The sequence below is a fragment of the Eleutherodactylus coqui genome, chromosome 2 (genome assembly GCF_035609145.1).
Source record: "Eleutherodactylus coqui strain aEleCoq1 chromosome 2, aEleCoq1.hap1, whole genome shotgun sequence".
NCBI lineage: Eukaryota > Metazoa > Chordata > Amphibia > Anura > Eleutherodactylidae > Eleutherodactylus > Eleutherodactylus coqui.
Genome location: NC_089838.1, coordinates 9887972 through 9900384, shown reverse-complemented (window position 1 = coordinate 9900384; position 12413 = coordinate 9887972). Strand labels below are relative to the sequence as shown.

The 12413-nt window shown below is 42.8% G+C and overlaps 1 protein-coding gene across 3 annotated transcripts in view; it reads left to right on the top strand.

The window, feature by feature from the left end:
• Positions 1–7294, top strand: part of LOC136611072 (E3 ubiquitin/ISG15 ligase TRIM25-like) — a 30441-nt gene extending 23147 nt beyond the window's left edge. For all 3 annotated transcript variants that reach the window (XM_066590320.1, XM_066590317.1, XM_066590319.1), the window contains exons 2-3: positions 2299–3874; positions 6437–7294. In XM_066590320.1, the coding sequence (XP_066446417.1) occupies positions 2299–2328 (30 nt within the window). In that variant the 3' untranslated portion in view covers positions 2329–3874; positions 6437–7294. The remainder of the gene's footprint in view (positions 1–2298; positions 3875–6436) is intronic.
• Positions 7295–12413: the final 5119 nt, after the last annotated feature.

The window sequence follows — 12413 nt, the reverse complement described above, 5'->3', positions numbered from 1 at the left end:
TACCTCCTCCCTTCGGGTCCCAAGATGGCCTATCAATATGAAGAAGTGGTCCCCCGTCAAGATAAGTTCTCACCCAGAAGTGGTAAAATCTTCTTTATTCCGTGATCACACGTGAATCAGTCACCACATGTTCTCCCTCACTGAGGAGGTCTAACAGCGGATACTCAAATGCAATGCGTTTCGGCCACTAAATGGCCCTTGTCAAGCATAAAAGTAACTGTACATTACAGGTATATAAAGAGAGCGGCATAAACTCACCAAGTTTGTACGTGACCTCGTGTTGTGTCGCTCCAAAATGACGCTGAGAGCGGGGATGCGTCATCACGTCCAAGATGGCGGCACCTGCGTGCGTTCCAATGAAGCCTGATGACGTCATTCCGCTTTCCTTCATGCTGATTTCATTCAATTGTAAAAACTTTATAAAGACTTTATTGGTAACACTTTCAAGACTGGAAAACTTTAGTCATAATGAACCGTATCGCTCAGAAATGGATTCTTCTAACGGTTTAGGATTTATTTTTAAAATTAGAATTGGAGCGAAAACAAAAATATTTGGGGTGATATTATGATTATAAAAAAAAAATGAATAAATATTACTAAAATCAATAGTTATGCACCGATTGTGTGATCATTGTTTCCTATCTCTTATTTAGAAATTTGATATCCGCATGAAGAAGAGTCGGATATAAACCCCTAATTTATCTTTTTACAAAACAATATATTAAAATGCATGTATACAGATGTGGTCTACATTAGAGATGGGCGAGCGTACTCGTTTAGGGCATTTTTGCACTCGAGCACCGCTTTTTCCGAGTAACCGACTACTCAGGCGATAAGATTCGGGGGGCGCCGGGGGTGAGTGGGGGGTTGCAGAGGGGAATGGGGGGGGGGGGGAGAGAGAGAGAGAGAGAGAGCTCCCCCCTGTTCCCCACTGCTACCCCCCGCTCCACCACGCCGCCCCCCGGCGCCCCCCGAATCTTTTCATCCGAGTAGTCAGTTACTCGGAAAAAGCGGTGCTCGAGTGCAAAAACGCCCTTAACGAGTACGTTCGCTCATCTCTAGTCTACATCCTTCTGATATCAACTCAATTTCAATCTCATATATTCATATAGACGACTGTACATATAAACTATATGGTATTTTATATCTCTAGTCCAAATACAACAATAAGAGCTCAACAATAACAATTCTACAAGGTGGGCGGATATACCCTATGCCACCATAATTATGTATATAGGGAAAGGAGAAAAAATACATATACATATCGCGGAACTAATTGGTGATGTAATCATGTCACCCTATCCTGAGTACGCTCATTTCTAGGTACAGTTTGGTTTCGGTTCTTGGTCACCTGGAAATTTCGCAAAATAATATCATGTTATTAATCAAATTATTACAGAACTTTTTAAAACTTTTTCCAATATTTTATTTAAACCAAAGGGCACCGGAGTGTTCATACTAAAGATCCAAAACATTTCACGCGTTTTTAAGCCGCTTAAAACCGGGTGGATTTGCCGCAGATTTTCCATGCATGTAAAATCCGCGGCATTAACAGTAACAGCAAAGTGATGAGATTTTGAAAGTCTCATCCGCAAGCTGTAGAAAAAAATCTGCACAAAACCCGTGCGGAAATTGACATACAGTGTGGAATTTAATTCTGCAGCAAGTCATTTGTATCGTCATCTATGGCTGCGGAATTCAGCTCTCCTCAATGAGGGGGTAATTCTGCAGCAACATTCACGCTAAACTATCACCGATTAGTGCGGGTTTTGAGGTAGACTTTCCGCTGTGGATCTGTTGCCTCCCGTATGACACTGTGTGCTATCTCACAAAGCGGGACTTCACATCTCCCCCGGCTCCAGTGCTCACTGTACTCGGAGTGCTGAAGCTGGATCTCCATCCCATCGAGCATCTTTGGGACAAACTAAAACACCGTATCCATGCATGCCCAATACGTCCATCAACCCCCCATCACTAATTGAAGCTTACCTCGTGGAATGAAAGCAACTCCCTCCACGCTTTGGTGGGAAGTGGTCTAGGAGGGTTACTGCAGTCATTGAGGCCAAAGGGGCCCAACCCTGTATTGAATAATGTAAATAAAATGGAATTTCATCACCTAATGCGTGTCCCAATACTTTTGTCAACATAGTGTATGTCTCTTTCCATATCTATCCATCTGTTACTTTCAAGCTTTTCTTCTCTCTATTGTATCTATTTCTTTCCATACCTGTGTATTCTCAAACGTATCTATGTAAATTGTGTATTTACATTGATAAATGTTCTTTCTTCCCTTCTTAGAAAAAATCTTCAAATCTCAACTGCCTTTAAAACTGCCTTTATGGAAACTCTAAGAAACGTGTTTCATAGGAGAGAGCATCCTTCTTGGAGAAAACTGTGTGACGCGTGGACCAAACTGACACATTCTGCTTTCTTTCTAAACCGTGAACATTCTTCTTTGGAATACAAAGAATGGAACCCTTGGAAGGATTGGTGTAAATCCTGGGAAGAAATTAACTATTCCCTAGACAAAACTCCTAAATCTGAAATGTCGAGAGCAAATTTGTTTTTCGAGCTGTCTATTTTGGCAAAGCTGACCCGAGACAAATTGGAAGAAGCCAAAACCACAGCCCAAGAGAACCAAAGTTTGATAAAGCAGAATTTTGCTTTGCAGAAAAAGTGTGATGAGCTTCAATCCCAATTGTATGCCGAAAAGCAGATGAGACTGGAAAATGACTCCTTGATCAAGTACAATCTGGAGAAGGAAGTCCAACTCAAAAAAACACTTGAGGTTCAGAAGGAGTTCTTCGCATCTGAGGTCAAGAAGAAGGAAGAACTTGAGCAAGCCCTAACTAAGTGTAACGAACTGGTGAACACACTCAAGTACAATCTGGAGAAGGAAGTCCAACTCAAAAAAACACTTGAGGTTCAGAAGGAGTTCTTCGCATCTCAGGTCAAGAAGAAGGAAGAAGAACTTGAGCAAGCCCTTACCAAGTGTAACAAACTGGTGAACACACTTTCAGACTATGGGAGTCAATTGGCAAAATATGATCCAAGAATTAGCTACCAGGTCAACATTCAAAATGACATAATTGTTACCGGCCCCAAAGCAAGCTCATCTCTTCCTCAGCTCAAAAATGGAGAGGAAGAGAGAGGGTTAGATTCAGATAGTTTAAAGGAGACCGTTGATTGGCTTGGAAAGGTTCACAGCTTAAATGTTTTTGATTGGCTGTATAGATTCGAGGAGCAATACATAGTTTCAGTTTGGAGTAGAAAAGACCGTGAACAGATCCTACGTGGGTGTCTGGATCCAAGCGTCTTTACTTTAGTACTTCCCGTACTGAAAATGGATCATACCATTTGGCTGGATATCCGCAAATGCATCGTGGAAAGCTTCATTCCTGAGTTGGACAACCTACTGAAGAACGAAAAAATGAGGGAGGATGACACAGTATTGCAATATTTTCAACGTATGTGGATGATATACAGATTTACAGAATGTTACAGTTACCCATCTAAGGATGATCCCGAATATATAAAAGCTATCCTGGAGGGCTTGCTTCCTCATTTATATGAACGGGTCGAACATTACTTTGAAAGTGATTATGAGTCTACTGAACATGCTGTGCGCTCGGCTGAGTATTCGTGGCTGCAATCCGAAAACAAGAGGCAGAATTGGTATGAGATGACGCTGAAAGCAGGACCCGGGTGTCCTTCGCGCAGGAGTATATGGAAGAGGTTAGAAAAGTACCTGTATGCTGTTCCTTACGAAGAAATTAACGGTGCCCCCTACTGGAAACTTCTGGCGTATTTAAGCAGATATGAAGATCTTTAAACAATGGAGCCAAGATAAACAGAGTAGAGAAAACCCCAAAAGGTAATATACAAGCCTACCAATAACCAAAACTATGCAATCTTGTGAATTCAGACATATCTTGCATCCACATGTAGATCCAACATGTTTGGAGAAAATGATGGTGGGGCGGATTAATGAGTCCTGAGCGTCACCAAATCCTGGGATTAAAGAACTCTGGAGAGCTTAGGTTTCCAGCACCACTGGTTTCAATGACGCTTTATCAAAAGTGTTGATTTCAGACATAGTTGACTTGCGTGATGTCTTGACACTCAAATCTCTGTGAAAGATTCTGCATCACCCTTGGGGTTCAAATGTGATTGTTCTCAGCAAGAGAAACCACGTAATCTTGTAGATATGATACCTTTTAATGGCTAACAAAAATACATGATGTTCTAGCGAGCTTGCGAACCTCTCGTGGTCTTCGTCAGGCTAAAATGGAATAGATCTGAAGAGGCATGAATATTTATACACACTTATAACATACATACTTAAGACAAGGCACAGATATGGATGGGATTGGATCACACTTAAAAGAAATACTGCAACAGAAACATAAACCTTTTTAACTAGGCACTGATAAGGGAGAGAAAGTTTTGTGAATTTCGGGATATAAATTTAGAACAACTTTTGACACATTCAATGATTAAATTATTGCTGAGGTTTTATGGGTGAATGGGAGGTATAAGACATCTATAACACAGATAGGACTGCTGGCCTGGTGAACCCCTCCAACAGCAATTCAGGGACCATAAACTCGCTATTACATCATGGTCTCATATCTACAAGATTATGTGGTTTCTCTTGCTGGAAACAATCACATTTGACTCTACAGGCTAACACGGTACCAAACCTTTGTTTTCATTATACCTTGGGGCTCACTAACACCCACCACCAATGTCACCTTTTTCAATGTCTATGGTAAATATTAGGTAACATTGGCATGATAGGGGGTGTTCCCTCACTTGGGACTCCACCTTGAGTCAAAGCAGAGACTCGCTCACAATAGGAAGCTTTGGTAGACTCTATTGGCCATTCATCGGGAAAAACAAGCAGTCGGAAACGTTGGCTGTTTCTGCGTTTCTCAGGGAGCTGGGACTGTGACACTCGTCACTGCAACAGCTCTCGCGTTAAAGGGAATCTGTAAGGTCCCTTATGGTGACCCGGCTGTGGGCATTACAGTATAATGATCGGCACACTGATTTTAGCGGTCACGTCACATGTTTTGGAAAACTTTCATTTCAAAGTTTGCAGCAAGTGGCAGAGAGGAGTTCGCTGCACCTCATTAATCATATATTCACTGCTCACCCCACTGTCACTAATCGCTTATTAGCTAATTTCTCTATATTACTGTTCATAAGGAGGGACCTGTCAATCTGCTTCGGGGTGAACAGTGAATATATGAATATTAATAAGCTGCACCAGATTCCTCTTTGCGGCATGCTGCAAACTTTGAAATATAAGTTCTCAAAAACTCCTGAAGCGATCAGTATAGGAGACAGACCGCTGAAATCAGAGTGTCTGTCATTCTACAGTATTGCCGGCACTCAGGACACCATTAGGAACCTGACAGGTTCCCTTACCGCTCCCCCCCCCCCCCCCATGCCCCAAGGCATACATTTACGTACTAGGTTTATATGCAGCGGTATAGGCTCCCAATCCCACTTAATACAAGGCGGTTTTACGTCTGTCTTTGACAGTAGGCACCCACCCATAACAGCCGTCATCCTCACTCATGCTGGATACAGCTGTTAACCCTTTGAATGCCACTGCAAATTCTCACAATGGCATTTAAATGCCTCGAGCAGTGTTCAGGGGTCTCAAATATGGCTTCTCACAACCCCATCCATGGAAAAGAAAAAGAAAAATTTATGGCTGTCAGAAGATGGCGGCAGAAAATAATTTTATTATATTCCCAAGTTTTTATTTTTTTACCAATTGTATAGCAAAACTAAAACTGTATGATTTTGATATCATCGTAATTGTACTGACCCGCAGAATAAAGTTAGCCTTTCATTTTTGCCACGATGTGTACACTGTAAAAACAAGACCCCCATAGGTGGTGGAATTTCATTTTTTCCCACACTACTCAACTTAAAAAAAAGTTCTAAAATTTTTGAAAAAAGTAAGTTATGTATGTGACGTTTCATTCAGAGGTACTTATGGCGATGGGTGATGCGGGCACAGGATTATATCACAAGGTCGCTGAACCAATATCCTATAGATGATATGAATGGGCAATCATGTAAAGCATGGCGACACCAAGTTCTCCAGAGTTGGAGCTAGTTTCTGCTATTGTTAGCGTAGGGGGCCATGAGCACGGGGCCCCTCCATGAGGTCTGTATACCCTAATAGATATTTGCAACAGATTCAACACATTGGAGGGTTAGGAGAGCACCAGTGACATACCAGAGGGTTCTCCAAAGCTAACAGGACCTCTAGCTTACAGTACGGTGATGTCATGGGGCGTGAAGAACAGAAGAAATGACTCCGTACTAAATGTTTGTCCAGAGTTTATTAATTAACCTTCCAAACCAGATTATGAGAATTGGAAATTAATTGCTATGTCTTGGTATTGTTTTGCAGAGATTTTCCTGCTGCTGCGGACTCTTGTCCTTTTTTGATCTACAAGAACCAACCTCCACTCAAGAAGAACGCGGACAAACATTTATGAAATCCAGGGGCAAATTAGATTATGACCTTAGCCTAAATCAGGAGGCAGATTATGACAACACGATGCACGAGCAATGTCTCTTGGCCGCGGAGACTTCTAAATTAGTCTTTACCAATTATGGAGACCGAGCCACCCAGCTGTAGATACTGCTTAGAACCTACTGCACCACAGCCAAGTACTCCTGATCTCAGCCCGAAATGTCATTCGGCTCCTGGTTTATTCTTCCACTTAATTTGGGAGGGTCAGAAAATTAGGGGCTTTTAGTCCAAAATCATTCCTTTCCCACATGATAGGATGGGAACATCTGTCAGGGAAAACCCTAAAAGTTATCTTTGTTTCTTAAAACCAAATGCATTCCAATACCTCAGACTGAAGTTTTCTATTGGAATCCCTGTTTATAGCCGGAAATCCATTACCAAATATTTGTATAACGCTTTATTGTCCCATTGATGCATCAATTTGTATCTGGATGTCTATAATCACAAAGTAAAGTGTTTATTGAAGTGTTTTTGTTTTTTTTTATTAATTTTATATTTTTTACTGTTTTATATCACCCTTTGTGGCTTTATAAGTACGAGAGGCTACAACAGGCCTTTGCATACGCCAGGGTGATAGTTTCATAGTCTATTTCTACTATAGTTCCTTTCCCCCCTTCAGTATGTTCCTTTGTAGTTCATGTTCTTCCCCTTTTACTCTTCTCTGGCTTCATATAATCAATACTTTGTGACTTCTTTATTTGTGCTCCTAATTTTACATCAATAAACTTTTATCTGCAAACGTCGGTCTGTGATTTGTTGACTGTCTGTGGCTGTCGTGTCCCCGGGAGAACACCCGTGTGGCCCAAATCTTGTACCTTCATTGCACTGCTCATTCAATCAGAGCAGATTCTGTTCTGCATCCACACGATTAGCAACATTCACATGAAGAAACCCTGAATGGTGCTGGATTAAAACCTCTGCTGCTGCAATCAGCTGAGACCCCAGAGGAGAAGGTAGATGTGTTTTTTAACCCCCTCTACTTCTTCTCCTTTCCCAAGTACACAGCACTCAATGAGTGTTATGTACTTAAAAGGGAACGTGTTTCTTCCACTAGGCGAACCGGCGGTCATGTGACCGCTGGGTTTCCCTGTTACCGCAGAGCTGCAGGGTCCTAGCAGACCCAGATCAGCTCTATTTGTGACTACTGTCACTACAGGGGGATGTTTTCCCTGCAACTGGGGCTCCTATGGATGCGGCTCCTATGGATGATCCAGCTACAGTGAAAAAGTGTGTAATAAAAAAGAAACAAAAACATGTGAATGCCCCTCAGAGGTCTTGTATGATGTCATGGGGGACACAGAAGATGAAAGAAAAAAGTTACAAAAATAAGGAAGAAATAATTACAGAATAAAATGAAAAAATATATACATAAAGAAATTGACCCAAACCATACATATTATATATCAAAACGCCTGAAAGAAAATGAGGAACCCGTTCCCATACTTTACTTTAGCGTAAATCTACTAATTTAAGAAAACAACTATAAATGTTAAAATCCTATTTCTAGCTTTTTACTCCCAATAAAACTAAAAAAAACAGAAAAAAAAGTCAGTGAAAAAATAAAAAAACTAGCCTTAGGGCGCCCACCCACTGGCGATTTTTTTTTCCCCTGCGAAATTCACAGCATTTTTTTCTCTGCAGGGGTCTATGGGACTTGTAATGTTAAAATCGCAATTTCGCGGTAAATTGCGATTTTGCGCGATCGCGATTTTAAGATTACAAGTCCCATAGACCCCTGCAGAGAAAAAAATGCTGCGAATTTCGCAGGCAAAAAAAATCGCCAGTGGGTGGGCGCCCTTAGGGTGCCCACCCACTAGCGTTTTTTTACTGCGAAATTCGCAGCGGTTTTTTTTTTTCTGCAGGGGTCTTTGGGCTATGGGACATGCAAAGCTAAAATCGCAATATCGCGGTAAATTGCGATTTTGCGCGATCGCAATTTTTACATTACAAGTCCCATAGACCCCCTGCAGAAAAAAAAAACCTGCGAATTTCGCAGTGAAAAAAAACGCCAGTGGGTGGGCGCCCTTAAATGTCATGGGGAAAAGAACTGAAAAAATAACTGACAGCTGAAGGAAAAAATAGGGTAGTAAAACCATCACATGGATAAAATCCATAAGGTGTCTGCTCCTCAGGGTACAAAACAGCCTGGTCCCTAACCCCTTCCAGCACGAGGGGGTAAGTTTACATCTTGGCAGCAGGGTACTTCCTGCAACAGGGCATACACTTATGTCCTGTGGATAGCGCAAGATCAGAAGAGATCCTGCGCTATCCGGCAGCGGGCACTGGCTGTCACTGGTAGCCAGCCGCCCGCTGCAACAATGGGGATGCATCGGAGCAGCAATCCTCGCTGTTAACCCCTTCCCTGCCACAATCTTTGTAGATCGCAGCATGGGAAGGGTTCACAGAGAAAGTAGTCTGGTTATAATGACAGACTCCCGGTATAATGACAGACTCGTGGAATATCGGAGCCGTCCGATGGAGAGATAAATGAGTTTGTGCTTATCCCATCAAACCAGGAAACTTTTCCACCTAGGGTCAGTTGGAGAGGCTACCCTAGGGGAGGATTGCTCCTCTCCTAGGCTGAGCTTACCTGTAACCTTGGTTCTTTCTGGTATCCAAGTGTCAGTGGCAGCCTTCCTGGATTCCGGCTCTGCCAGCAACTTCGTCCAACAAGCTTCGGTGGACCGTTACTGGATTCCTGTTCGTCATCTTGAGAGACCACTCGTGGTCATCACGGTTAGTGGTAGTACCCTCTGTGAGATGATCCAGTTTGTTACGGAGCCGGTGGAGTTGAGAATTAGCGCTCTCCATTCTGAGAAGATTTCCATGCTGGTGCTGCCTGCGGCAGGTATTTCATCCACTTGCATGTGAGCTCCGGGTGGGGTTCTTGTTGCATGCACTATCTGTTGTATGTTTGGTGTGAACAGTGTTTTGAATATGTCTGTGCTGGTTGCCAGACATGTTTCCTATGTCTAGTCCTGTTCTGTGTTTGGTATGTCAATACAGTGCCGTGTCCTGTGTGTCTGTTTAATGCATCTCTCTAGCTCCCTGATCAGGGATAGCTAGGTCATTAGAAGAAAACAGTGGAGGCACCTTTATCGAGGCGATGACTCCGCTTTTAGCCAGGGGTTTCCCTCTTTCCCTGATCAGTTAGGGAAAGTTGTCCATTCATCCTCCTGGAGAGATGAGATGCAATTGATCCGTGCAAGCACCATATGTGTGGGTTAGTGTTTTTTTTTATGGACACTGTTGTAGTAATAATAATATAAATGTGTCTCTTATATCAGCCTAGGCATATATATATATATATATATATGTATCCACCTTTATAGGAAATAGCTAGCAGTTAAATGGTTAATGAGCTCAATATCATGCCTTGGTATGTACAAGTATAATGTTAAAGCTAACCCCTCCGCATTTTCCCAGCGCTAGCTATCAAGGGGAGGAACTTTTTATTTCTGACTGCATTCCTTCTCTCGGATTGGAATATTCATAAAGTCTATGCTACTTGGGTATATAGGAATTACATGTTCATATAACGACATACACCTGGGACATAAACATATTTTAATTATTAGCGGCATTACATACTGGGCCAATCATTAGTTGTTATGATGTTGGGGGGGCGTGCATGTAATTGGTGCATCACGATCCATTATATTTTATTGTGCTTCCTTTGAATAAATCAGAAGAGTATTGGGGGCTGACGGATAACAGCTGTCAGTTCAAATACATATATTCATGCATGAAGCTTCTCATTATTACCAATCTGGAGGAAATCAGTGAAATTTTCTGGAATATGATTTATTCCCATAGCAACTCGTTTGCGTCCCACTTGTGGAGTTGCGCTTTTGTGTGCCAAGCGGACGTAACAATTACCTCCTTGTTTATGTTGAAAAATACACTCTTGCTATCACATCTCTTGGTACTTTTTCGGGATATTTTTAGGCTTAGGGAGCCTGTGGATTCTGTCCCATGTAAGCTCAGCAGGGCTAGATTTTGGCAACAAGGTTTTTAAGAGGTTCTGAACAAAAGTGTGCAATTCTTCGCGTCTCACAGATTCCTCAATTCCTCTGAATTTAAGGTTGTTTTGCCTGTTGTGGTCTTCAAGATCTGCCAGTTTATATCTAAGAGCCTCAAAGTCCTCTGTCAGCTTGTAGTGAGCGTCTATCAGCTCGTTATGGGAGCTCGTTATTTCACTAGTTTTTACCTCTACGTGATAAACTCTTCCTCCTAATCCTGATATGTCAGAGATGACCCTGTTGTTCATTGCAGCAATATCACTCTTCAGTGATCCCCTTAATGCCAGCACCATGTTCCTAATGAAAAACTCAGAGGCTGCCTGGCTGGAGCATTCTATGTTGATAATGCGGTCAATCCCCTCCTCTTCTTCTCCATCTTCCTGTGCAATAGAGTCCTGTGGCTATTCTCCTCTCTTCTAGGCTTCCTTTTCTCTGGGCTTTGTCTTGGAGAAGGTGAATCCTCTCCTTCTCCCCTCTGTGCAGCTTGTAGGAATGATGGGCAATCGGTCCCCCTTCTTCTACTTCCCATGCTTTGCAGCACAGACTTCTCTTCTTTCCCTGCTTGCAGCACTGAGCATGCCTTCTCTGGAGACTGAGCCTTGGAGTTTTTTAGGAGATGAGGGACAGGGGGAAGCCCTCTTACCACTTCTTCTGACCTGGAGGCCTCCTCGATCTGGTGCCTCTGGCTCCTGTTGGCACTCTGTAGTGGCCATGGCTTGCATTTCCTGATCTCCCTCACCCCCATGTGCCAGAAAGAAGTCCGTCAGCCTCTTTTGTCCTGCTTTTAAAGCTTCTTGTCAGCTTACTGATCAGGTTGCCCTCCGGTTTTCTTCAGGCAAGTTTACCGGTCCTCAGAAGTTGCTGAGAGTTGCTTTAGGTTACTGTTGAACAGAGCCGCACTTCTATGCGTCCGCCATTACCAACATCCAGGCCACGCCCCCGACTCATGTTTTTTAAGCGTGCATAAATACACACAAAAATACGCAGGCAGGGCCGTATTACGCACGGAATTATGCAGAGCATTCATAGACCAAAATCTGCATTCGCCTGTGTGGCTTCATCTGGAAAGTCGCTTGAAATAGTCGTTAAAGTGCACTGGGAGATTGTTGTCCACTTGTCCAATTTTGCGATTGCTCAAAGAATTGTTGGTAGCGTTCACACGGGCCAGAATATCGGTCATAGGCTAAATAGGCACATTAATTTTTTTTTGTGGGAATGTATTTGAAATTTTGACCCCCCCCCCTTCCAAAGTGCGCTCATTGGTTGCCGAGTCCACTGAGCGCTCATTGGTTTTGCACACACATAAATATGTGCAGGTAATTCTTAACATTCGCTGCTTCCACCAAAGACAAAACCAGCGAGACGGCAGCAGTGAGAGTTCATTCGAAGACCGGCAGGGACTGTTCAGAGGAGGAGAACTCGCAGGTATTTATCTGCGTCATCTTATGTAAAGATGCAGAGACAACCCCAGGGTTCACTTTAAACTCAGAGTCTATGATCTGCAATCACCTCTCCCCTCCTTAGGCTCTTCTACAATGTAGTCATCCCCCACAAGGCCTTGAAATTACTTGGCTGGAAGCTGCAAACAACAGGAAAGAAGAGCTCTGTAAGAACAAAAAGATGGTGGCAAATATGTGTTTGCTTTCAAGAAACTGTTATCATTTGGTAAAAACCTATATACACTCTGTTGCGGTAAAATGCCACCAGACTGCACAAGCGTGGTGTTACCAGAGAATGACGTCATATGATGGAGGAATGAAATAACAGAGCCCACACAAGTATGGCTTCAGTAAAATATTCCTACCTGACCGCAATCAGGCAGCTTTACT